This window comes from Lathamus discolor, chromosome 1 (genome assembly GCF_037157495.1).
Source record: "Lathamus discolor isolate bLatDis1 chromosome 1, bLatDis1.hap1, whole genome shotgun sequence".
Lineage (NCBI taxonomy): Eukaryota > Metazoa > Chordata > Aves > Psittaciformes > Psittacidae > Lathamus > Lathamus discolor.
The window spans coordinates 111,490,812-111,518,661 of NC_088884.1; the positions used below are offsets into that span (position 1 = coordinate 111,490,812).

At 42.9% G+C, this 27,850-nt stretch overlaps 1 protein-coding gene and 1 long non-coding RNA gene across 8 annotated transcripts in view; one reads left to right on the forward strand and one right to left on the reverse strand.

Moving 5' to 3' along the window:
• The first annotated feature begins 16,307 nt into the window (after positions 1-16,307).
• LOC136020057 (uncharacterized) lies at positions 16,308-26,086 on the forward strand. The gene is made up of 5 exons (XR_010615176.1): positions 16,308-16,470; positions 16,561-16,709; positions 18,014-18,110; positions 18,935-19,225; positions 22,701-26,086. It is a non-coding gene; the product is annotated as an uncharacterized LOC136020057 (long non-coding RNA).
• NPNT (nephronectin) overlaps positions 19,797-27,850 on the reverse strand; it is a 46,857-nt gene continuing 38,803 nt past the window's right edge. For 6 of the 7 annotated variants that reach the window (XM_065690728.1, XM_065690736.1, XM_065690745.1 and 3 more), the window contains 4 exons: positions 26,781-26,876; positions 26,301-26,399; positions 22,816-23,072; positions 19,797-21,814 (listed from right to left, as the gene is read on the reverse strand). In XM_065690728.1, the coding sequence (XP_065546800.1) occupies positions 21,719-21,814; positions 22,816-23,072; positions 26,301-26,399; positions 26,781-26,876 (548 nt within the window). In that variant the 3' untranslated portion in view covers positions 19,797-21,718. Of the gene's footprint in view, positions 21,815-22,815; positions 23,073-23,596; positions 26,188-26,300; positions 26,400-26,780; positions 26,877-27,850 lie in introns of those variants that run through there. The other variant, XM_065690777.1, reaches the window with a different exon arrangement.

A 27,850-nucleotide genomic window follows, 5' to 3' on the forward strand; every position in this document is an offset into this window, starting at 1 on the left:
TAATAGAAGTTCTACCCAGATTTGTCAGTCAGTCAAAATCTTGTGACTTGGAAAAGAATTATCATTCACCAAGTGCTCAGCTACTAACTGGCTCTTTCTCAGGCCTGTCCTGCACACTCCCAGTCTTCCCCTTGTATGTGAACATAGGCTGTCTTTTCCTGCATACTTCCCCTGCCTCGTTTCCCAGCTGCACATATGCTCCTGAAAGCAGAGGCAATGCTTTTAGAGAGTCTGCGTAGGCCATTGTGTTATCTGTTATTCCAAGTGGATAACTTTACTTTTTTTAGTGGATAGTTCCAGACATAATGACATAACAATTAACAATAAATGTTAAATTCTTTTAAATCAAATGACAATTTGAAAGTTTCATGCAGGAGAATGAGAGTGAGAATCTGAACTTCCTATTCCCTCCTTTTCTTCAGAGTTGTCCCCTCAATGCTGGAACTCCATTTCCTGGAGGAACTGAAGAGTATGAACCTGCTTATCTCTGGTATGCTGGTGTCCTTGCCAAAACAGGTAACTGTGCATAAAGCTATCTCTGTACCTTTCCTAATGCAGCTGCCCCTGTGTTATACCAGCACATCTGTGGATGACAGACTGTTGCCCTTCTCCAAAAGTGATGAGCCTTTCACACAAAGTCCTGCCAAAAGATGCTGCTCCCACCTATACAAATGGCAGCTAGTAAATACTGACCAAATCAAAAGCAATTACTATGCTTCTTTGCAGTACAAATTCTACAGGGAATAGTTATTTCATTACACCACTTTGCCCTACAAGATAAACTAGACTTATTTGTGGGAAGATGGTGTAGGGTTATTCAGAACTTGTGACTGATAAGTCAAGAAGTACAAACAAAGAAGCATTTCAGCACAGACCAAAGTTCATTTCCATTTATCCAGAAAAAGCATCTTTGAGGTGTCTGTCCAGCCCACAACCCATACAGATTAGCTGCTGGGGAAAAGCTGCTTGTGACACTGTGCTGGTATCTTGTGTGCATCTGCTCAGCTTTGACTGTACAATAAAGACAACCTAAAAATGTAGGGTGCCCAGTATGGGCTCGAGGCCTGAGATGTGTTCTTCCTTTCAGTTTTAAATACTTCCTTCTGAACTGTCCTCCGTTTCTGGGGTAATCATTCTCAACTCAACAGTGGGACTGAGAGGATGGGTGAGCGCTATTGATCCTGCATGAAATGAATCCCCAAGCTGCTATCACGGTGAAATTACTTCTTCACTCCTCCAAGGCAAATTAACAATGCTGGTTAATGGGCATCTCTGCACACACTGGGCTGCACATCTCTAACTACTAAAAATCCTGAGCAGTATCAATAAGAATGGAAGACAACCTTGATTTTGGTAGATAAGAACAGGACTTTAGGGAACGTTCTTCCAAAGAGGGCAAGCCTGGGAAATGAGCCTGCCTAGTCACTGGAGTTGTGGTTTGAGTTGGCTCAAACTGTTGATTCCTGGGTTGCTGACATATGTGAAACATCAGAGCTGTGAATGGATAGAGCCTCGGTGATGCTGACAGATTTGCTCTACGAGACTCTTGTGCCACGATTTGTTTTTGCTGAAGGCTGGAATTCATGTGCATGCTGTGTAAGGCAGCATTTCTGTTTTGATTAAAATGAGTTTGTGGGAAGCTCTTTGTACTTGCAGGCTGCGTTAATAAGGTGCAATGATTTATAGTGATAAATGTGGGTATCACTTGAACTGTCAAGTTTTTTCTCTGGGGAAATCTGAGATAGCAAGAAAAATTAATGCTTTCTGTGCAGATTAATTATATAAAATTATGCTTAATTAAAAGGAATATTTTACTTTAGCTTGATCCAAAAGATCCAGAGTCTTCAGTCTTCCAATAGGCCTCTGAAGGTATGAGTAGGGCTGGTGAATACTGGCAGTGCAAGTGGGAGTTATAACCTGCTGCATGTTACTGAAAGAGTTTGAACTTCAGACCCATGCAGAGGGGAAAGAAGGGCTATGGGAAACCTGGAAAACCTGAAGTCAAGTAAAATGTTTGTATAGGCATTCATCATGTACTGTCAGCACAGAAGATTTTTTACCATTAGAAAAAGTACAAATTGTGCTTTTTCTTCAGTATTTTGAGTACTTGCAGGTAACAGACAGCTCCCCAGAGTCCATCTGTTAATGACAGAAAACATATGGGAACAACTTAATATGTACAGAGAACAAAGGGATTAATACAAAGTGTTGCTGAACAAATTTGTTATCCAGAAACTCTCAAGTGAGTGTAAGTCTGGAATGCATCCATTCTCCCAGTATTGTGCTAGTGTAATTATTTGTTTAAGAGGTATTCACGTGTTTACTGCCTTTACTGAAGCTGGTGTTTGCATTGCAGAGACCCATAGGTAGGTCTGGTCTCCTTGTGAAATCTCAAGCAATCGTGTGAATGAAGTACACTTTTCATTCAGTGAGCCAACAGCTCAGATTCTCAGAAGACATTCATAACATGACATGCAGAACAATTCATAAAAAAGAAAAGATTATCACATATACACTTCTGTCTTGTGGACAGTCATTTAACATGAGAAGTGCACCATAGCACACTCATGGCATACAGATTTCCTGAGAAACAAGCGATTTATTTGATACAATAGAGCAGATTCTCTCTTCCAATTTCTTTGCTGCCCTTTTTGCAGCCATCAGCTGTTTCAGTTATTATTTGCCAGATTTATCATTGATGGCAGCATTATGTTGTTTTTTTTTCATGCTTATGGTTTTTGGGTTTAGCCAGATTACATATCCTGCTGTTTCCCCTATTGTCTTTAGCATTTGTATGCAACTACTGACCAAGACTGCAGTATCTTCCAGTGGCAACGCATTCAGCTTGGAGCTGACAGGCAGGGTGCTAAGTATAATCCAGGGGCATGCAAGTCTCAAGTTTTGCCTGTAACACATACTCTGTTTCATGCCAGTTATTTTCTCTCCTCTCTTTCCTTTTACCATGTCTGAGGATATGTTATCCTCACTCAGCCTGTGATCGGGCCCAATGATTTCTTTACAGTTAAAATTGAACACAGGAAATCTTCTCACATTAATGCAGCAAACTTGATAGTAAATAGCTGCAAAAAATTATTACATTTACAGTAGCAGCTTGGTTGCTCAGTTGAAACAGTAGAGCAAATCTGATGGTCATACTCAGCAAAGATCATCACATGTTTTTAGCTGAGAACCAAGCTGGTCTCCTGTTGGTAAATGCATCTGCTATGAGCAGCAATGTGGATGTGGACCCAGAAGGAGAAAAGTAAAATGAAGCAGCTCAGACTGCTTATTTTCTGGATGTGTCTTATTCCCTTTGTCTTTTACTAGGATTCATGGTGAGTAAAAAAATTATCAGATCTGCCCCTGAATGACCACTGAGATGAGGTACTGAAGCTGGTAGTAAATTCATAGAAACATAGAATCATAGAATCATAGAATTACATTGTTTTGGCCATAAACTTCCATACTGAACTGCAGGAGGAAACTTGACTATGTGTTCCAGTGTTTGCCTGTCCTTCACTCTACAGTGATAGCAGTCATATTTGATCTGCATGACTTCTGTGCATCATGTCAGGACTTGATTTTGTGTCATTGATCTGATACACTGCTGCTCCCACAATGAATTCTGCTATTGTTACCTCCTTTGTTTGTTTCTCGGGGCTATTATTTTTGCAGCTTCTGGGTGTGTGCACTTATGCATCTCAGGGAGTGTATTCCAGTGCAAGTCAATGTGATGATACGATAACGTGTCATTTGATACCAGGATTTTGGTAGAGTTATCTGAGCGTGAAACTTTTGACAGACTGGGCATTGCAGAACAATGTTTAAGTTTCCTCATGTGCTATTAACTGATGTGTGTGTGAGCTGTGAGAATCATATTGCTCGAGCTGTGCAATGGTATGCTTCACTGCTGTTCCTTTTAACCACCAGTGAGACAACATGAACACATGGATACAAAACTGGTTTGGGAAGACTGAAAGTTTATTCTTGTGTCTGCCACTCAGTTGAGGCTGCTCAGTTAACATGATTAGAACTTTGGTTTTTTTCCAGTGTGTGCCTGATCTGACTGACTCTTTAGAGCATATACCATTTGCTGATGGATGTGTTTTCCTATACACGTATGTAAGGTCCTGCTGCAGTTGTTTTTCTGGATGCTATTGTAGTTCGAATGATGAATATATTACAGTTTCAAAGTAATTAATACCAATACTTTAAAAGCCTTCATTGAGTTATTTTTCTGGGATAAACACTGAAGCAAGAATAACCCAGACTGTCTCCCCAACAAACTCTTTATGTGCACCACAGAAACTTTGTGCCCCTCTATGGTACATAAAAGTTCTGATTGGGCTGGGACAGCCCTGTTGGCAGATCCCCTAGGGTTGACACCTGGTATCTCCAGCAAATGAAGGATAGGAGGACTGTCTACCTTAGTACTGCATCAGTGTTGTGGTTTCTATGCAGAGAGATAAAGTATTGATAATTCAATCACCCTTTGGTGTGTACGGGAATCCAGAACTAAACATTTACCTGTCCGTTACAGTACTTAGAATATAAACCCAGTAGCTGCCATTGTAATGGTCACAGCATTAGATCCTGTATGTGTGCTCCCCTGGAATGCCTTCCTTCAACGCCCTGGGATGAAAGGTGTAGACAAAGCATAGCTCTTCATCTAGTAATGTTAACCCCCACTAACTTGGATTTCTGGGAGGAAGATTTTACTTGTCTTCACAATGTAGCCAAGATTTCAACCCTCTTTCATTTTCATGCTACAGAAGGAATCCTGTAGGTATATTTTTAAAATTAACCGTGTCTGAATGTCTGAAGTCTTTTGGGCAGATTTTTGGTAAGCCGAGAACATTATAAGGTACTTCCACAAAGCAAACACCTTTTTAAATTAGTTTGGGGATGAGAAGACGCTGCCTCTGAGCTCAGTAAATGTACGAGGTGGAGAGGTTGCTTGCTGTGCAGTACGGGCATCATACTGTCTAGACAGAGGACTGATAGCTTGTGTGTTGTATCAGTGGGAGGTCTGTGATGAGCTCATATGTTCAAAGAACCGGAGCTGGGAAACTGTATAAAATGACTGGCAGGCTTTTTAATTGCCTTTTGTCTGTTTTTAAATATTCTTAATTGAATTAACATCTTAATGAGAGACTGCAGTGCTGTGCTGTCAGAGCAGCATTCAGAGAGCAGCCACGCTTCCCACTGGTAAGTGGCAGCGATGTCAAATGATGTTCAGATGGGAGAGAGCTGGTGCTGGCCACCTAATTTCCCACGTATGAAAACAACTAATTTATTCAGCTTTTGCTTGAATCAGGCGTTAGGATGGACGTGTGGTGATAAGTACCTTTCCTTTGCAGTTGTGCCAGTAGTTTCTCATGGAAAAATACACCCTCTTGATTGTAACAAGGAGACATTGTGAAGCAGAATTAGAGTTAAAGCAAAACTGAGTTTAATTTGGCTGAGAGAGAGGATGCAGTGGTTTTAATCAAATGGAGAGCTTTCCTATGAGAGGCTGAGTTACTCCACATCAGAAAATGTCTTGATTTATTGGGTTTTTTTTATTTTTGGCGTGGATGGCTAAGAAGTGGAGCTCTAGCCAGCTATACCACTGCTGTCAGATCCATGGATTTAGTTTCCTTTGTCTCTTGCTCCTTTAAACCATACTTGTTTTCTGTTGTTTTGCTTTCAGCTTTCTGTCATTTATGAAATGTTTTCTATGTAGGGATTAACTTCCCTGTGAAATGTTTTTTTTTTTTTGCAAAAAAGCATTCATTAATTACAGCAGAACAAGAAAAACTGCATCTCTCTTTGAACTGAAAGAGGTAAAGTGACCACCCAAGTCCATGAACTCAGGGAAGAGCTCTCTCAAAACTGAAAACAATGTATCTGGTTTCTATTTTGCCAGAAACCTACAGTCAGAGAGTGTGCCAAGGGCACACACTGCAAAGGTGGGAAACACTGTAACCTACTCTGTCATGTTGGATTACCAGCCTGATCCCTGCGATTGCATTGCCCTTGTCTGCTGGAGGTGTGAAATAGCTAAGCAGAAGAATGGAAATTAATAGGTGATAAATCTATTTTGACATGGATGAGCTGTGTGATTCAGAGAGGGAAAATTGCAGGCACAATGCACGCAGGAAATACAGTGAAGCAGTCAAAACTCAGAAGTTTGTGAAGCATATTTAGATGTCAGCATCTCTGACAAGTCACAGTAGCTCATACTGTTGCTGAAAATGAAAATGGGCAAGTTTTTCCTTAACTGGAGGTTTATTGGACGCATTGGAGGCAGGATTCAGAGTTAACCAGACTTAATTACTCTGTTCTAGCTTGGTAGTGCAGACAGCAGTAGCCATGCTGACAGTGAAACTCTGCAGATTGGCACATACTCTACAGGTAGAGTAGATAAACTCACACCATCTTTTCATGCAGATCTTGGTGTGTGTCCTCTGGCATGAATTTTCTGCTCTGAGTTTTCTGGGCTTAACAAGTTATTTCTATGAATGGCTTCTCTTTCTCTATGAACTTAATTGAGTAACCAAGACATTTTGAGGGCTAAGTTGATTTCTGAATTATAAGCTGTTTCCAGAAGGAGATTCTACATTTTTGCCAGATGAAATGTACAGTAGTTGCATTTCAGTGAGATGCCATTGCACTTTATCAGGGCACATATTTATTCCAGGCCAACCACCATACAAACTATGAGCATTTATGGGTTTGTTTGGAGAAAAGATTAACTATACAAAGTGGCCCAGGGTTTCACTGGCAAAGTGGTAACAAAAATAAATACTGATAATGTTATTATTAAATATATATATACATTTTTAAGGGGGAAAAGTGACTCTTAAGGAAGATATTTTGAAAGAGAAAATTATTTTTAAATGGATGTGTTGGGGGGGAAGGGGGGTAGTGGTGTTCTCTCTCCCTTTTTCTCCTTCCCCTCAATTCCTGTCACTTAAGTTTTCATGGAGGAGGCTGGTGAGACAGCTCTTGTTCAGCTAAAGCTCTGCTCACAGCAATCCTTATAAGAAATACTGATTTCTTTTTTCTCGTGTCGTAAGTCAAAGTGTCTCAGATTTACGGAGGATCACTTATTTTCAGTATCTGAGGAGGTTAAGGACAGGGTAGCTGAAGTAAAATCTTCCTTGCATTCTGGAGTCTGACATAATTTATCATATGAGATGTTGATTATCATATTGTCCTAGGTACTGCACAGAAAACTTGAGGTGCTTAAGAGAGCTCCCACTAGGCCACAAGTGCAGGGAGTATTTATCCTGCATATTAGCCTTGGCAGGACCTAAAATGAAACTCTTACACTCAGAAGACAATCAATTTTATAATGCTGAATGAAGAGAGCAATGCCTTAAGTGCTGTCAGCAGGCTACACAGAGTTCATCTGAGAGGGAGATTATTGCACTGTACCACTGTCATGAGAGTATTGCAAGGGTTGTCTTTTTTTATAGAACACTTTACCTGAAAGGAGTCTGTTCAGATGAAAAATATCCCGGAGAAGGGATAAAAACACCACTTTGGGGTTTTTTTGGTCTGTTTAAGCAAATGACATAGTAGGTGGGTATCCTGGGTTCAGGAATAGAATAGAAATCTCTGGTTTTGTGCAGCATTTATTTTAAGATCTCTTATGGGTTACTGTGGCACAGTATAAAAGGTTATTAATTATTGTAGCATCCCTTATTTGGGTATTATTGATGTTCCAAAAGTAATCTTTCTATTACAGTGGCGCAGGATTTTCTCCGCCAATTCTTTACATGTTTTCTAGTCTGAGAGCCTGGTGCCTCCTTTCCTGCTACTTTGTGGCCTCACTTCTGCATCAGCACCAAGGTAGTGTGGAACATGCACTGACCCAAAACTTGGCCTTTGGCATTCAGAGCGTGCTGATGTTAACAGTAGGACAGTGATGAATTGCGTGGTGGGAAGAGCAGCCTAGAGGCGTTGCTGAGAGGCAGTAATCCACGGCTGCTGTCAGGATTTGGCACAGTGTCAAAAGCTCCTGCATGACAGGAAGCCTCATTCCCTGCCTGGTTGCAGTCTGTAACCTCCTCTTATTTTATTGGTGAGATAGTTTACATTATTTTTTATATAAGCTGCCACTGAGTAACTGTTCAGTGTTGGGGAAAATCTGGGATGTGGAATTTGCCCAGCAAGGAGCCAGAATACTGGTGCTGGTGGTGGTTTACCTGTGTTACCTGGGTGTTGTTATTTTTCATGTTTTTCTTGGTAATCTTTTCTTCTCTCTGTACCATTCCCTGGGTCTGATTCCCCCAGGCTGTGGGAAAGAGATTGATGCTGGACTGAAAGAGGAGCAACGGCTGTAGCTGAATGGATTGGCAGTGGACTTTGGGTATGCTTAAGCCCTCTGACACTGAAAGTTGCTGTAGAAGCAGTTGCAGGGGGATGTTGTCTGTGCCACAAACGAAGCAGGCAGACAACTGTGAGCTGATGTTAGGGAATGGATTTGGTAAGAAAACAGTGCATCCGTGCTGCAACACAGCACAGACAGACCTTATCTTGTTCCAATTTCAAAAGTAGTCTGGCAATAACAACAGGGCACGGGCTCCTGTGCTCCACTAGTAAGCCTGTCTGAGCCTTGCTGTGAGCTGTGGGATTGCGCTACTGTCTGCAGTTACCCTGCTGCCTGCCTCTGTCTGAAGTAGAAGGAGATGTGAGAAGTATCCTGAGAGCAGCATCAACAAGTGCACACTGACCGAGAAGTTTATTAACCAGGAAAGATCAAAAGCGCTGCAGGACTCAATCTTGTCCAGGTCATGAAGGCATGACCTTAGCTGTACAGAGACGCTTTGAGTGGCCTCCCAAGAGGGGGAGTTTCAAATTATCTCTAGCAAAAATTCTGGCTGGAGGTCAGCAGAGTACTGCAGTGTGAGCTTTCCAGCCTCTGTTGACATCAGGTAGCTGCTAGATGTGCCCAGCTCAGCTCAGAGCCTCTCTGTGCCAGGCACAGCATAGGCTGACACAGGGGTGCAGCCTGCTGTGAAGAGGGGCTCACCTGGGGCTGTCAAAGCACACTAGGCAAGGGCACAGAGCAGATGTTGTTTCAGAGGAATCCTGCAGGAGAGGGGAGGTAGGCAGCTGTTAGGCTGTATACACTTTGCTTTCTGTGAGGTTTTGGCTTAGAGCGGGGTGGGTGTGTATTTTCAACTGGCTCCTGTTATGTTCCTTTGAGCCCTTTTGAAATGCCAGGAGGCTGAAGGGTTTTACAACAAGCAGAGCCTGACAAACTGCTGAGGATTTGCACCTGTGAGATGGGGAAAAACTGGTGCTAGGGGTGGTTGTTCCTTCTTAGGTACGGCCTGCTCCTCCAGCAAGCCCCAGGGAGGGCTTCGGGAGGTCCTGCCTGCCTGCCCATCATGGGCCAGCCTTGGCAGCACTTCTCAAGCAAACCTTGTTGTTATGCCTGAATGCATAAATAGGCATATATTTTTATGTTTATATGCAGTATACATATTAAAAATGTCTGTATATATGCGCTGTATCTCCTATATAAATAAAGGTGCAGTGTTGGAAATGCTGCCTGTTAGAGTAGCATGTTCAGAGGGTGTGAAAGGTGATTTTACTTTTTATTTCCAATGTCTGGGAGAACAAATAAAGAGTCTAGAAATGCAGGTAAACCCCTGGAATTATTGTAAGCAATATTGACTGGAGGAAAAAATGCTTAGGTTTTTCTCATGGGATTTTGCTCTTCTCTTTGTTGAATGGAGTTCTTCCCTCTTGCCCTCTGAAATTAACCAGATGTTGTTGATAACTCTGGTGTTGTTTTCTCATCCAGTGATTATTTATTGGTGTTCAGCTTTAGAGAGCTCTGCAGCCCATCACCTATTTTTTCCCTTAAGTTTGATGTGGAAGAAGCAAAGTAAATTTTGTGATTCTGACATGCATGAGAATTAAATATTATTTCTGATTAAACGAATGATGCTGAAATTCGTGGGCTGGAAAATCAGCTGACGGAATAACAGCATAGCACCGTTTGAACTAAAACCTTTATTATAATTTTGCTATCACCTGAATTCATATAAATGTACTTTCATAGCGTAACAGTAACATAAGCTTAGCCTCTGAAGTCAGTGGCTGAGCTCCAGGAAGGAGGTGGTGCAGCTGGGCTGTGCTGATGGGTGAAGTTTTGACCTGCATGTATCTCACACTGTCTTATTGTCACCACCTTACAAGGACAGAGTTTGAAGGCAGACTCATCTAGAAGAGGGGCCAAAGCATTAACATGCAGGGGAAATTCTTATAGTTTCAGAATCCACTGATACCAGCTGCTTGGCTCATTGTGTCAGTCAGTTAGGTTTTGTCTTGAAAGAGGCTTTTGGCTCAGAGTGCAGGAGCAGGATGAGTGTGACAAGATGCAAACTAGAGCCGTGAGAGGTTGTTCCAGAGCGTGCCACATCTTGTGGCCATACAAGTGTTGCTGAGGGCAGCAGCAACAGAGTGGTTTAGGGCAAGGAGGACAGACAGCTGCAGACTTGCTCTGGCAGGTAGAAAACATGGCAAGAGACAATTTCTTCATCATAAGGGCATGTTGCCACTGCCTCTTATCTTGGCTCATGCAGCAAAAAAGCTGTTTTTACCATTAGGAGGTGGCCAGAAGGCTGAAAATGTAAAAGGATGGGAGAAAAGAAATGGGGTCAAGAGCTGGGAGTGAAAGGTTGATTGCTTGGGAGTGCTCTCCCCAGGCATGGACTGTGGGCGAGCAGAAATCAATTGTGTGTATGAAGAGAAAACAGATGAGGTCTGACCCTGCTAACTGAGGAGTTTAATGAAGGTTCAGACAATGAAATCAGGGGAAAGAGATGTTTGCCCTACTTTTAATCTTTGTTTATCTTTACACAGTCTTAGAAAAAATGTTCCGTATTTTAAACCAGGGAACGAGTACAGGGGAGAGAAAACAGCTAAACCACTCTGTGCCTCTGAATGCTATTTTAACAAGAGGCCCCTAAGCTGATACGGGTCTGTATCATCATTTGCATGGACTTCATGCTTTTATTGGAATTACTAGCAGAGTCACAAACTCAATTTACCTGCCATCTGCTGAGATGGAGGGAGCAGGATGGTTGTTGGAATAGCTGATGTTGGGGCCCCTTTGTCATTTGAAGTTACCAATGACACTTTTTCAGGTATAGAAAGTGGTGTTATTACATGGGCAGGCAACAGTACTTCACTTGGGGTTTGGATCACTGGTTTTGCTTGTTAAAATATTGGCAGGAGGTACAGGTTTTTCTTTTGTAAGTGTTCAGAAAGTCCATGCTGCAACATTCAGGACTTGGACATTTCCAAGATGTAACAGAGTCGTGGGGCAGGAACTAAAAGATGCTTTCCTGCCAGGTCTGAGCTTCTGCAAAGGGAAAACAAGCAACAGAGGAACGGTTACAAAGAGAAGGATTTCTTCTTTATCTTTTCCTTTTTTTCTTGTGACAGCTGCTTGATCTTTCTTAATTTGGAAGACCACAGTCATGAGGCACAGACGAAGTCGAGAATAGCAAAGCGTGTCCACGAGCATGCCCTGCCGCTTTATAGCTATTAGGAAAACACCACAGGAATTAGTCTTTTAAAAATAGCTCAGCGTTGCAGGCGCGAGGGGTGTGACTGCGGCTGCAGGAAAAAGTTCTGGCTTCGTAGTTCCTGAAGTCAAAGCAATCCTGTTTGTTTAATGTTCATCTCGAGCAGTAAGTTGGTCTCTCGTGCCAGGGAAAACAGTCTTTGGGTTCAGCAGGTCCTGAGGCAAAGAAACTTTATTATTGTTTGGGGAGGATCTGGCAAACCGTACCAGGTGCAGTGCTTTATACCTAGTGTGAATGTTCCTGGTAGATGGTGGGGGCTAAACTTAAAAGTATGCAGCTGAGGACAGGGGCTTTGATGGCCTGTTTCTCATCAAAAGCTCAGGACTGCAGCAGCAGCACACAGTGGAAGATGAAGGGAGCAAAGTTGGGGTCCTCTAACAAACAGGAAGGTAAGAGAAAAAGTGCAGTTGGGAACCTTTGATTGCTACAAGAGGAGGAGAAAAAGACAGAGAGGAGAGAGACTGGGGAGATGTGCAACCCTCCATGCAGAGGATGGGGAGCTGTGTCTCCACATGGTGTGTGCTTCAGTGGGTGCATCCAGCTCCAAAGCACATGCACTTGCATCTACCATGGGCAAGGTGAATTCAGAAGTCCAGTTCTGAATTCACAGCCTTAGCTACTTGCTGTATAGTTGAAGACTTGGTTAGAAGCAACACTAGTGCCCTCTCTCCTGTAGCTGGCTGAGGGTACTCATCAGTGTCCTGCTCTGTGGGCTGCCTCAGCTCTGCAGGCTGTGTAGTGCAGGCCTCAGGGGCTGTATATAGTCAGGGGGTTGTTCTTTGTGGTCTGCCCAGACATGAAGGCTCAGGGGCAAATGGGGCTTCCAGTTTGATTTGTAGAGGCTTGGTTTGAATCTGTTCACACTGAGGACTTCAGCCCTTACTAAAGCTATGGGCAGTGGCAGTGGGATTGGGTCTTTCCAGGAGTTAGATCCGGCACTGTGGCAAAGCATGTTGTGATGCCCGTGGCTGCTGCCATGCCGTGCAGGGACACCTGAGTGAGCCAGTGTGTGTGCAGAGGGCAGCACAGCTGGGTTAACACAGGCGTGCCCATGCTGGTTTGCCCCACTGGGGGGAAAATGGCACATCTAGGGCAGAAGCACTGTTGGCTGTGGCACTGCAGCTGGGCAGCAGGCATTGCCTTTGTGCTCTGCCCAGGGATTAGGGCCCTCAGCTGGGTAACGATGAGCAGCACCACCTCTTCACCAGAGGCTTCTGATGACTGGAACCAGAGAAAACAGCCTGAGGGTTTGCATTTTGCAGGTGAGAGTGCCAGTATTTCAAGTATAGTGCTTATAAAATTGCTGGTAGACCTGCTGAAGAGCTTTTGACAGGTTGGCGTCACTGTGGGCTAAACTGGAAGCTCCGCAGCAAAGCTGTAGTGTGCTGAAACATGAGGCTGCAAGAGCTCTCTCTCCCTTTGTCTTGCTCTGATACTGCCCTGGTTTACTGTGGATGCCAACGCACTTTGTAAAAGACTTTGAATGGTAGTAGCTGCTGCTTAATTAAGGAGTCTACTTTGTAGAGTGCTCTGTGTGAGAGGAATGACGTGTTGGACCTAGTTAGAAGAAAAACAGCTGTAGCACAAAACAAATATGGTGAAGGGGCAGGGGGGGGATATTGCATTTCAGTTCTTTGATGTAGGAAAAAGAGATTGTTTGTTTTCAGATATAGGAAAATGGGATTTTAAACAGCATTTCTTACTTGGACTAAGAACTCCATTTACTACATCCACTTTGAAACGTGGCTTGGATGTTTGTTACTGGAGCACACGCGGCTCTTCTGCAGTGAGTTTGCCAACTGCTTGGCAAGCGATAGGGGAAATGCCTGTTAAAGAATAACTAGTAGATGAGACTAATCACATATGAACAGCTCAGAGAGCATGGTGGTTTCATCAGTGTCTGATCTGCTTGCTTGTCCCGTGGCTGCCCAAGTTCCTTTGTAACATGTTTTTTGTTTCCTTGGCATTCTAGATGCCCTGTTCAGCCATTCCTTCCGGAGAGAAAGTCAGATATGTTTCTCTGAGCAGCCAAGAGGAATTCATTTCAGTCAGAAGCAAGGTGTTTTGTATAAATGAAGGACCTGATCTTGTGCCACACAAGCCAATGGCAGCAGGGTCCAAAGTGTCTTTAGTATGCCGTGCCTGACTGTGACTCTGGCAGTGGCAAAATGACCAGTTGGAGGTCCAGGCTTCTGGAAGTTACAAACAAACTCGTTTGCAAGCTCTCCCCCCACCACTCCTCAATAATGCTGGATAATGGAGGCTTTAAATTGTGCTGCTGCTTTAACCAACTGCTATTGCAGGTTAGGCTGCTTGACCAGTCTCTCTGGTTGTGTTATCAAAGAGGACAGTGTGTGGCAGTAGGATTTTTGAGTAGGTTCACGTAAATGGCATTTACCTACCCTAAGCAGTTGCCCACCCCACCTAAGCAGTTGCCCACTTCCCTTATCTGCCACACGGATAAGTTTACTCTCCTTATTTACAGCATTATAAATAGGGATAGAGAGGTGTGCTGAGAAAATTCCTACCAGTCCCTTCAGTATGTCTGGGGAGCTCCGGGGCAGCCTCACCCCTCAGTTGAAAGGCTGGTGCAGCTCTGTCCCCATCCTGCTGCAGCTCTGTACCGTTCCCTTGCGGGTGCAAGACTTTTATCTTCCTAAAAGTGCAGTCATCAAAGGATAGAGCTTGTTTGTGCAGTCCATACACATCCCTTAAGGGAATTGATGGCCCATCACTGAGACATAAAGCATGGGTATGTGCATTGTGCGTATTGAGTGTCGGGGGACAGTCTTCATTCTGAGGATGTTTGTCATAGCCAGGTTTGAAAATCCCCCTTGCACAATGTTTTGCATGCTGCAAGATTACCTTGTTGTCCCTGTTGGTAGCTTCATGTGGTTTGGGGATGCTGTGTTCCCAGGCTGTTCCTGTCAGGTCGGGCATTGGGAAGCTCACCAGTTGAGGTGTGTGTCAGTGCATTTCGGGGCCAGAAATGGATTCCAGTTGTTTTGCAGTCCCGTACTGGTGAGCGCAGTTGCAGGGTTGCTTGTGTTTCCCATTTGTGCCTCCTGTGCTTTCACCTGGAGGGTCGTAGTTCAGACCTGTTTACCACGTGCTTGGGATATTCCCCTATTTGGGTTTTTTGTGCAGTTTGCTACCTGCGTGCTAGGACCTCATTGCGGTAAGCAGGGGATTTCAGTTGGAGCAGCTGGTGCAGAGGGTGGTACTGAATGGGTCTCCTCTGTTGAGGGTCCCTTGTTAGGAAGGAAGCAGGGAAGGAAAACCTCCTCCTTACCTACCTCAAGGAACATGAACGTTTGAATTTGCCCAGTGTCTTTAGCAGCGCAGCTCATGCCTCTGACAAAACCAAGATCAAAGGCCATATGGTGATGAAGGCCCCCCTTGTTCTACCACATACTTCTCTGCCTATTTTTCATATTAATGAAATACTCTTTTTCAAGCCCCGGTCACAGATCTTTATTTGGCAAACAAATTGCTCCAACAAAAGCTGGCAGCATAGATCACAGGGAGTTCTCCAGCGAGCATGTGAGAGGGCCAGAGCTGCTTGCAGGTACACAGACAAGCTGCCAGGATGCCAAGGTCTCCTAACACCCCACAAAACTGCCTGGTGTGCCTTGTGGGTAATGGAACATCGCTCCGTTTCAGCAATCAGCCTTCAGTAACGGAGCTCAGCCAATTATTATCCTTTTATAATCAGGATAGAACCAGTGGCATATGACAGGAGGGTGAGTGAATTGCTCAGTTTAATAACAGCTCTAACCATGCAGTAAAGGTGCCTGGTTTCTATGTAAATTGATGTACACTATGGGGTTGTGTACATATGTGATTCATATGAGTGAGCAGTTTCAGTGTCTTCGAGACCTGTTTATACACTCCAAGGCACAATAACTAAAAGGATCCCCCTAGACTATTAACAAGAATCATGTGTATTTGATAGTCAAGAGAGAACACGAAGTGTTCTATCTATCTGAGCATGGAAACTTTGAAGAGCCCCAGGAGATCACAACTTCTTCTGTCCTCCAACTGGTCCAAGAAGCTGAGGTAAGATGACAACATTTCCTGAGCTAACTCAGAACTTCAGAAGGATGGAATTCAAAGTGTCTCCCTTGGGCACCCCTCTGCATCAAATCTCTTACCTCAGACAGTGTTCTGGGTGCTTTCTTCATTTAACAGCATAACTGGGACTGCTCAGTGCTTTTTTGGGTTTAGTTCTCTACTCACATTGGGCTGGACGTCAAGATGCTGAAGACTCTCGAGTTGTCATCACCAGCTGAGGTGGCACATGCTGTGTGAGCTCCCAGATGAGGAGCTCTTGCTCTTGTGCTAGACCTGAACCCAGGGATGTGAGAGTGCATTTCACTGTGCCATTCTTAGTATTTGTATCTGCATGGAAAGGCCTGGAAAAGGGGAGAAAGTTTCCTTGTACCTGGCACCCCAACATGCTGGTAACAAGATCCAATGAGTGAAGTAATAGGCAAGAGATTTGTTCTTTTAAGTCAGCCAGCTTTTTTCTCCTCGATTCAAAACTTGGATGTTGTCTTTGATCTGTTACCAATCATATATCAGGGTATACGTCTGGCTGCTGATCTTTCTGAGCACTTGCGCTACACATGTCTTCATGTGCTCATCTGGGAATAGAATCATGTTAAAACATACTGCAAATTGGCAGCGAGTCCTTCTTTTTGGCAGAACCACCGTGGAGCAGCTGCGTGACAACCTGAGACACAGGGTCTGAGGAACACGTGGTTTGGGACTGCAGTGTGGCAGGGAGGGCGCACCTCTCGTGGGCGTGTGAAATGGAGCTGTGGCTGGGTTCCCCCTTCTGCCAGGGTACCGGAGCGTCTCCCTGAAATCCCACGTAAGTGGCAATCTCAAACTTCAGCGCTGGTGTTGCATGCAAACGCAATGAAATCATTCTCTGAGTACACACTGTACTGTCTCTTTCCAGGCGTTTGTCACACTCAAAACGAGTATCAAAAGGATTCTGGATGAGAGTCTGGAATGAGGACGTGGGCTGTTGAAATGTACAAGGAAAAACCTGGGAGAAGTGTGGAGGATGATAATTCCTGGCCAAGCCAGAAGGTGAAATGTCATCAAGTAGGTTAAATATTACTGGAGAAGTGCTGCAGTATCTTGTGGTCAGAGGAAGGCAGGATTTCGCTGTGTCACAGAGAGAGGAGAATCCTTATTCCATGTCCTAGATAAATACTTGGCTTCCTTGCTCAAACACGTAAGACTGGCCTCAGCCTATTGGGCACAACACACGTGTGTGCACACACATGGGCAGTATATGCATTTACACATCATGTTTCCTGGTATGCTGAGTACAGAGGTGCTGTAGGCATGGCCCTTTTGCTCTAGAGATATGGTGTCTGAGATATCTGGAGGAGAATGGTTTGATAGCAGTGAGGCTTTTTCCTTGGTCTGGTGAAGTCCTTTAACAGCTGGATTACAGGAAAACAGTTAAGTGGCAAAAATCTGCCAGTGTACTACAGAATGAAGCTGAAGAAAGAATTGATTGGTTGATTCTTAAGAGCTATTGGAAGTAATCTGAAGAAAAATAGTGATGGGGCACCTGATCTATAGAGCAGGGAATTATTTCTGTGGATAGACCTATGCTTTGGATGTGTATCTATGCTTTGGATGTGTATCGATTTGGATGTGTATAGATCAGGAGCACCTGATCTATAGAGCAGGGAATTATTTCTGTGGATAGATCTATGCTTTGGATGTGTATCGAGCATGTGTAAGCATAATATCCCATGTGACTCTCTGGAGTTAAATTAGAGATTCCTTAGGAGAAAAAGGGCAAGCTAACATGAACACTCACATCCAGTAATTGCAGCAACTATCCTGATGTAAGTAAGTAATGCTACCCAGGCTGATTGATTGTCAAGTTTAAGAAGAGAGAGAAATAAAGAAGAAATAATTTGATTTCCAAAGAGTAGGCTGTCTGAGCCCAAAGCAACCAGCAAGAGCACTGCCTATAGGACAATCTGTTTCAAAACAAGGAAACAGGTTTGGGCTTGGAGAGGTCATACAAGTGCATACGGAGAATTGGTAAAAGCAGAGCAGCTAGAATGGGATTAGATTAATTTTGGACTTACAGTCTTGAAAACCTACATGGAGCTCATGTCTGAACTCTATAGGTGCTTTAGGCTGTGCTGTTAAAGTAGTCTTTGTGGTCCGTGAAGATCTTCAGTCCATTGGCTTCTTCCTCTTAGGCAAATAAAGCATTCCAGATGTTCCGAATGCATTCCCTCACTTACCACTAGGTCAGTTTGATGCAGGTGTGCTCTGAGAATGCTTTAACTTTTAAAGCTGAAGAGGCTTCTGTGTTCTTTCAAGCCACTAGTGGAACTTGCCATTGGAATGTCTCACATTTCATTCTGAAATTGCAGGTTTACACCGATGTATCACTTATCTCCATTTTATTGGTGTGGAAAATCTGAAGTCATAAAACCTTACATGACTACAGGACACCAGGATGCGCGGCAAGTAAGAAAGTATTTAAACTACCAGAACACCTTTAATAACTTGGTGTTTGAGGTATAGATCAAAATACATTAAAATGGAATAGGATTTAACTGGGCCTCAGTTGACAATGAGTGACTCTCACAGTCACAGTTAAAATCCTGAAGATAGACAGCCATAGTGTCTCATCTTGTGTATCTTGCAGTGTCTTTGTGACAGTTACTGTGCGTCATTTTCAGGAGGCTCAGCCTGTAATGGGGTGTGTATAGAGAGGCCTGGCACTTGCGTTAGAGGCAGGTGCTGCTGTTGCATCTTTTCTCCGTGGGCTAGTGTAGGATGGTGGTGGCTGCTGTCATGAGCATTCTTCTGCTTAGGCTTGTCTTCTCATGATTAATGTGATTCTCATTAGGGTGGTTATTGCAGTCTCCAACTATATTAAAATGAATGCTTTGGCCTCCAAGTGCAATGCAATTTATTGAAGGAAACCTAGGGCAGCTTTTCTCCAGAATGAACAGACTCTATTGAAAGTACTCACTGGAGACTTAATGACATGGCTCTGGTGATAGGTGAGGTGACCATATAGAATGGAACTTGGAAACAAAAGAAGTTTGTATCGGTCCCTTCCATTGAACTCACATTGATGTCAGCAAATGCACTAAATGCGCACACTGCTGCTGGTCATGGTACTTGTAACTTATGAAGGAATGCTATTTTCAGTTTTTTGGGGAGATAAAAGTTTAACGTCATTAAAAGCATTAAATTCTAAGTTAGTAAGAGGCGATACAGTAAATAGACGTTTTCACGCTAATTTACTGTAATTTCTTCTGCTTGCCTATGTATTTAAGCAGGAATTTATTTTGGCACAGTTACCTATCTATAAAACCCAAAGCAGGAAGGGCAGTTGGAACCTACATCACAGGAAGACCCCGGGCCATATTCCCATCTCTTCCCTGGGGCTCACACGAAGACAGCAGTCTGTCTTGCTCTGTCCTGGCTGAGCTGTGTGGCTGGACGGAGCTGCCTGGAAGGGCAGGAGAAGGATCATCCCAGCAGAACCACTGACCCGACCTCACCTCGACTCTTCAGAAACACTGAAAGAAGGTGACACGTACAGCACCACGGCACAACCAGCTGCAGAGGTGAGTGACTTACAGCCAGAGCAGCTCCTGGAGAGCCGGACTCAGCCTGATCACTGTCAGCAGAGGCTTCAGTGGTCACAAGGATGTATGGTGGTGTTTGACCATAAGGATGAAGTAGAACAGAGACCCCAAGTCCTCCCCGTGTCAGCTCAGCACTTACTTGTGTTCAACTTCTGAATTCATTCAAATTTGGGATTCTAAGGGCCATTTCTAAAGCAGCAAAAACCTGTGAAGTGTGATAGATGCCAAAGAATGGAACAGTTTGTGGAGCAGTGTGTGGAACTATGATAGCTGCTGCTTCTTCTAAAATGGAAAATTTGTATTGCAGGAGCTCTTAAATTACTTGCGAGACTGTTCCTATAAAAAGAGGTAGGTTGAAATTAGTCATTCTTCCTCTTGGATAATACATGTAATACTACATATAATACTCTTGTTGTATTACAGTGAAAACAGTGAAATGTACTTTCATTTTTAAACCTGGTAACAAGAGCTACTTGTCATCTGTTGGTTCATCTCACTGCAACAAAAATGAGAGGTCTGATCCAGAAATGAAAACAAGATTGCCAATTAGTAACAAGTAACGGCCTCCTTTACTGATCACTTTATAATAAGAACAAGGTATTTCAACTATTCACAAATATTTCTGACATATTACAAAGTAACATAAGAAAAAGATCACAATCAATCATATTTGAAGCAAAACCGTTCAAAAATGTTTACAAATGTATTGGGTTTTTTTCTTTTCAAAATGTTTGCTGATACACTTTTGCAGGCTGTTTGGGCAAAGAAACTTCTGCTGTACGTACCCTGCTTTGTCCTAGGGGACAAACTGCAGAAATCCTTTCAGAACAGTACTTAGGGGCTGGGAATACAACCTCTAATAGTCTTGCAATTTTGTCTCTGTGGACTTTGTGCAAGACTTAACATGAATATTTATTCACTGTGATTTTAAAACATGATATGAAAGTGGTATTTACTTTATATTGTATTTAAGTATTTAAAAGATTTGAGACTCATTCCTTCTATATATACATTATGAATCACAGAATAGTTAGGGCTGGGAAGGACCTTAAGATCATCTAGCTCTGAAGCTTTAAGGCTGCACCACTGAACAACATTTTATCAATCTTTCATCATTTTCTTCAATGTTACAATTACTTTGTCAAATTTCAATTGTTAGCAGCAATGATTGATGGTGATGATCCTCATTTAAAAATATCCCAAACCAAAGAGCAGAATTCCCTGGGAAACTGCACACCACATGCATGATACATAACTAAAAAATTAGTCCAAAGTTCTGATATTTAGTCCCAGCTAGGTCTAATAGCTATTCTAGTTCTAAAGTGTTTTATTATGTACAGAAGGGTTGGGTGGAATATGGACGTTTAACAAAGATCACTGAAGGCATTTCATGGTCTGAATTGTTCACGGAGTGTTTGTCAATGTGGCTGCCCTTTTGGCTTGTGTCACCTGTGGGAAGGGAACATTTCTGGTGGGGTCAACAGGCGCAGACTTACAAGCCGCAGCACGTTATCTTCTCCAGGCTGCTCAGTTTTCAGCTGAACCAGGAGTTTCTTGCAGGATTGAGAGCCCTTTGGGACTCGCTCCCGAGCTAAATGCAAACTTGTACAGCATTAATCAGATGCTGGTTTACATGTAAGGGTTTGGTCATTTTGCCTTCAGCATATTCCTTGAAAAACTGCACCAGCGTTTTTCAATGAGCACCATTAACTGACTTTGGTAACGTAACTATTGGCATGACCAGAGGGATCAAAGAACATGCTGAACTCCCATCTTGTACAATAAGAAAGCACAGCTGCCAGTTACCTTGCAACTAGAGTCTGTAAATATTAAAACCATAAATATGTTATAACCATACACATATACACAAAACACAGCAGTAGCAATATTACAGGAGGCAGAGCCTACTCTCTATAACTGCTTCTTCTTAATACCGATGCAACACCAAAATATATGCTATTAAATATGAAGCAAACCCTTCTTCAAAGGTCGGTGGCAGTAAGCCAAAGTTCAGGTCCAGGCTCCCATTAGTCTGAGGTGACTCTGAAGCTAGATCAATCCCACTGTGCCAAATCTAATCAATGAAAGAGCAGCACAATGGGAAGATAAAGACTATCAGTTAACACTAAAACTTGCTGAGCAGAAGCTTTCTTTTGCCACCATTTGTAATTCTCCCTTTTTCACAAGTGCTCGTTGCGTGAGCGCTCACCAGGCTTAGCAGGTGATAAAGTTATTACATATAAAATATGATTTAGGGGTAAGGATTAATAGAAACAACCAGATGGGATTGGAGTTCCTGAATCCTGGGAGATGCTCCTCCATGTTTTTCAGTGAGACTGCACTTAGCACACCACTGTGAAGCTGTCAACTCTTCAACTTTTTCTTCTCTTTTATGCGGTTCTGTTTCAAAGCCTGGTAGGAATAGCATGAGAAGGGCGAGAGGAGAATGACTGTACTGGTCCATTGTCTTTGCTAATGATCTTCAGAGCAGCGTCCTCTCCTCAAGACCACATCATCTAGTCCAATATCCCCAGTTCTTCCTTCCCCTTTCTCCCCTTTGAAGATAACCTGGGAAGAGAAATAGAACGATTTGAATGCACAAATAAATTAAAATGAAAGAAGCTTTGGTCAAGATAAGTTTCAACAGTAAGGAAGCCCAGGCAATCAGACCTGACTCACAAAAGCCCATTCATTTTGCTTAGAATTGTGTCTGGTTTTCCTGTTTCTTTGTAATTATCGCTAAGGTGAAGTTTTTAGAAAATTATCTGTGGTAATTACAGCCCTAATGTAAATTTTGGAGCTAACGTGTGTGTGTGTGTGTTGTAGCCTGCTCCTACAGTGAACATTATGATGTGTGAGCTTTTTAGACCACCTTATATATAAGTCAGAGCAAACCAGGTCCTGAAGCACTCAAGTCCCTTCTTCAGATCTGACATAGAAACTACCTTCAAAACTGAGCAGAGGTTGCAGAAAAATGCTAAGGGTTTGATATTGGTTTATGGCTCAGTGTTTCTAGGCTTTCCATGTATTAAAAGATTACCCATGATATAAGAGACACACAAGAGACAGCTTCATTTGATTGCTGCAGGTATACTGAAGAGCAAAAAACTGTGGGAGACTGCACATGTAACTGCCCAGCATTATCAAAATTGACATTTTCAGTATCTTTGCCCTGGTTTGGCCAGTTACGAATCCACAGGGGATGATTCTTCCTATTTCATGGTGCTGCATTATTTAAAGCATTGTTCATGAGGAACGTTGATCCAGGCCATTATCCTTAGACTGCTCTTCCCTACATGGCAATTACCTTAAAACCAACTTCATGAGGTAGATCAATACAGATAATTTGTCATTTCCCATGTGTCTATTGCTACAGGTGGGACATTTTTTTCTGCATAAAGCTAATTTGAAAGAATGCATGACTCTCTTACGCTTCATGTGATTACATTGGCAGGGATTAAAGGCTGAAATTGGATCCAGAAGACAAACAGTCAAGTGCTACACCCATCTTAAGTGTCTTCAGCTTCTCACGTAAAAAAACAAAAGGCAGTTCCTGTATTGGTACTCACACTCTTGATGCCTTGTCCTCGTAAAGTTATGTGTGTCTGTCTCCAGCCATGGCCACCATTCCTTCCCCAGACAGCCGGTCCGTGAGCACCGTTTTTCCTTACAAAGACTTGGAGGGTGCCAGAATGCAGCCCAGGCACTTTATGCCGGAACGACAGGCACAAGTCGCCTGTCTGAACCATGTGGCCCAACGGCAGGATAAGACGTGCTACTCTTCCTTCTTTGCCTTTGGGGTCAGAGATGGTAAGGTACTGCCCCCCTGCAGAACAAAAAGCAGTTAGGTGTGGTGGTTGGGGGTTCTTAATTCTACTGTGTTGCAGGACCAAACGCACAAGAGTCACTAAAAAAAGCAAAACATTGAAAAAGGGCTCCACAAGGTCCAGTGAGCCTTAAATAGGCAGAGAGTTTCTGGAACATGAACCAGAACTGATGCACCTGCCTTCTGCAGGGTAAGGCTTTTACAGCGCTACTCTTCTGTTTACATTAGTATCAGGTTAGGTCTTGCCAATCTAATTTCTGTTTTACAAAGCAAGTAAAACCTCTTTTGGAAATGGAAACTTCATTTCTGACAACCACTTGGTGACTGCATGGTTTCAAACCCACAGTGACATTAAAGCTACTGTGTACTTTTACATACGCACCTTGTAAACTGCATTTTTTTGCTATGGGATAGATGAATGAGGCAGCCAGCATAAACGATACTATGTAATTGAGCTATGGTTCTGTCCCTTTCCTTTTCTTAGGAACTGTATTAACAAGTCTCAAAGCATATCCATTTGCAAACACAGATAGCTTTTGTGTTTAACCATAATTTAAACTCCTAATCTGGATTAGACACAGAAAGCTAGAAATAGTATTGATTTCCAAATGGCTGTTAACTTGATACACTCCCTGAAGTCTTCTCTAACCCTGTTGTCACTGAACATCCATACTTAATTCAAAACCATATTATTATCTCTGATCACATATGAAATAAAGGTGCCTTCGTAAAAACACCTAGAACATGAACATGAAAATAAGAAGATCCTAGGAATGGCAACATCCAACAAACCTAAGGTTAATGAACTTAGGGTAAAGTTTGCAGTTAGGCTCCTTAGTTGAAACTAATGACATAGAAATCCTGGGGGGTTGTAATAGTGTTGCCATACACAGTCTTAATTATATGATAGAATAATATTTTTCATTTAAATTGTCACCCTGCTACTACTCAACCAGAGCTTTATGGTTTTGAAAACTTCTTTTTGAAAGCCACCTCACACCTCAGGTGCGATTTAATGACACTGAACCAAGGGCTTGTTGCGCACTGAAAAGGAAAGCCAACCTTGTCTCCAATTCCCTACTACTACATAGGGTTTTAAGTTCTTCAGTCTCTGTAAGATTTAACAAAGCAAAGTATTATAGTGCTGTCTGAGCCCCCAGATCTGCATTTGGGCATGAAATGGGATCCATTTACCCAAGGAGCTGTTACCGGTTTTGGTGGTAGTGGGGTTTTTTTGTGGGTATTTTTAATGCATTGGTTTTGCCTCAAGGTCACTAACTGCTAAAATAAGCATAATAGAGTTTAAATAACTGCACCTGTTTGTTGTAGATACAATTATATCAGTACAAAACTACTGCCTTGACTCATTAACTGCATCTGTTTCAGATAGTTACAGTGACCGAACCCAATGAATGGGAAACAGATTTAGGTAAGCACAAAGCCAACATATGCCTGCAGGAAAAGGTCCCCTCACATCAGCGTTTTCTGCATGCAAGATAAGGCTTCATTCAGCATGGCACCTTTCAAAATGCATTCTGATAAACCAATAAATAGCAAACTTTGAAAGGTGAAAGCAAACAGTGGGGAACAAGCTGTGAAAATAAATCCCTGCAACAAGGTATTGCAGACAGGAGGGTGTGGGTGGGTGACTTCAAGGGACTAGTTTTAACAGGTTATGTCAACAGCAGCAGAACATACACAGGAAACAAAAAGCTGGGATGGTCCCTGGCTGGGAAGCAGCACAGGAGGGGGAAAAAAAAAAGGCTAAAAAAAAAAAGCCAGTAAAAAATCATAGTTCTGGAACTTACTATGTATTAAAAGCAACTTTTGAGCACAGGTAATGAATATGCTTTGAGTGACTTTCTCAAAGTGGTTTTAAATCCATCTACCAAGAAAATGTTTGGATTACGTGTGATCTTTACAAATGCCAGCCTGCAAGCACGAGACAGCTGCCTGTTCTTTCATCTGCAGGAGGAAGGAGCTCTGCTCTCTGAGCCATTCCTGAGACTTTGTAAGTGTTGTAAGCAGCACAAGAGACACTAGAGCATGCCTGTGATGGGGAGGGGGCCTGCCCAGTCAGTGAAGATAGCACTTCCACTTAGCCAGCTAAACAGCCTGGAAAAGGTGCCAGGTCACCTGCTGCGGTGGCAAATGACTGTGCCATCAATAGCACTGTAAGGCAGACATCTGTGATGAGGCGGTGAGTAAGGAAATGGCTCTCAGTGCCCTCACCCTCCCTCAACTTAACCTGTAACGTTTTACCGCCTGAGAGCATGTTGCCTTCCGAAGTCCACCATCCCCTCACATAATGTAAGCATTGTGCACTTCAAAGGCTGCTCTTCTGGGTATGAAGTAATCCCATCATTACGGGGGGCCAGAGATGTGTGTCTAATCCCCAGCACTGTGGGGCAAGCTCTGCTGGGGGGAGGGTTCACAGGCAGGGACAACCAACCTCTCAGTGCCATACAGTAAAATCAGCAGGAGACAAAGTACAACCAGCTTCCAGCAGTGCAGATGTGCAGCTCTGCTGGGCTACAGCGGCAGAGGTGAGTGATTACAAGTGGTTGCTGCTTTGGCTTCACCTATACTGCAAGTGGCCAGTACGCACTCCACCTGTGTGCAATATTCATTGCAAGGTCCCTTTTTATCATCCCAAACATACCCAGTTTGGTGCCTGTGAGCACCTAACTTGTCTTCATTCCAGTTACTCAACAGTTTTCCTATACACGTGTTGCTGTAACTTGGAGTAGAATTCAATAAAATCAAACTGAGAGTTTAAAGTAGAACATTATATTTGGCAGCAGAACAAAGACTATTCCCAGCACATTCTGGGATTTTGTTAGTAATACGGAAATAATTATGTTTGCATGGTGGTTTAAAAAATAAGCTTTGTTTCACCGTAAATAAAAGCTGTTCTCTAGTCCACATTTTTGTTCTTTTTGATTCTTTCAAGGCAGATAACCTCTTACTGAATATATTTTCTATTCCTTCAGAGGCACTTCTGTTGTGAAGATACCAGGTATGATAAAAGTGTAAATTCTCAATTGCTCTTTCATGTTGGTAATCCTCAGTTCTGATTTTCACACACAGAAGAGGTGGGAGTGTGAAATATGTCCTAGAATTAAAGGGAACAGAAGCTGTGTGAACTCATCATAATGCGAGATCTGCCATCAGCCCAAGCCTAGGTGGTTTTTCACTACAGGATGTGATTGTACAAAGGTATCTTACCTGACGCATCTCTCACTGGCTCCCAGTGCAAATCATCCTCTTTATCCCTGATCCATCCACACAGCCCGCTGTCAAAATTACAGCTGTGTATCAGCACACCTAGGCACAACAGAGAAATGAGTCAAAAACACCCTAAAAATCCCCAAAACGCAACGATTTGGATTGTTTTGCTTGGGAAACTACAGCAATTTCACCTGTGGCTGACAACAGCAACTAAGTACGAAAATGAAACGCAGCAGAAGAACTAAAACAATAAAAAGGATGCTAGTGTTGTTATTAACAATTCACACTATTTTTGTGCTAAATCTGTTAGGAAATAAAACTATAAAGGTTCATGTACGTGGTGGGTTTTTTCTTTTTATTAAAGCATAGTTTAAACAAGTGGCATCACAAGTAGGAGTCCTGTAAAAACATACAAAACCCCAAGAAATCTCAACAAATCCTAAACCCTAGGCCCTGAACGCGAGACATGATCTTTACCTGGGTCATCGTTTGCTTCAAATTCATCGGCAGTAATCCCTCTTTCAATTTCAAGTATTTCAAACAGATTATTGCTCACTCCAGGCTGGCGTGGAACTGTGAGAAAAGTAGGTTTTCAGAAATGAATGAGATAAAGGAGGTTAGTAACCTACTGCCTTATCTTCAATAAAAAACAGCAGAGCAGCTCTGGGCATTGTGCTTCTCGTGGAGAATTCAATATATTTCATTATATTTGACAAGAAGATTCATAAACTTTCTGCTTATGTGATTTATGATTTACATTCTAACATTTACCTTGCACTGTTAAAGGTGATTCCAAATCAGCTGAAGGCTCTTCAAATGAGAGCTCCTTTTTAACCAGGGAGAAAAGAAAGGAAAAAGCTTTTTAACCTTGAAGCACACTATTCCCCTCCAAATGCTCTTTTAAATATAATGATTTCTCAATAAAATAAAGCCATACTAAAGGCCTTATTCAAACTTTCTGATCTGCTCACCTTCCACAGATGTTTACAGGAGAATCTCAACAAAAGGCTTGTACTTGGAGGCGCCCACATGTACACCATTGAAGGTACATCCATCTAGCTGCAAGGAATTAGAGCTCCCTAAATCCTGGTCAGGACTGCACTGAGAGCTGAGGCTGGGGGGGGGGGGGGGGCGGTTCTAGTGGAAGCTGGAATTCAACTGCAATCATACTTTGTGCTTTCCAGCACAGCCTCTTCAACTGCTGTTCTCAGCTTCTAGGAGAAGGAACCTCCCCATGGTTAACAGGCCCAGCATTCAGCAGCCAGGACAGCCCGAAATTTAAGAGGTCTTTCTGGGAACACTGGCTGCCGAAGTCAGGTGGTTGCAAAGACTTCCACTTACTTCTGAAGACCCTGTATCAGGCTGCGTCTCCAGAAACAACAAATTGATGTCATGCCTGATGGACAGCTGTCAACTAGAGATAAACAAATAGCACTGGATAGAGCTGCCTTGGAAATTCCTTTTAGAAGCAAGGTCTGGTGCATAATTAACAACCGTAGTAATTCAGGCATGTCCTTAGATGTTACGAACACCTCTGGCACCTGGAG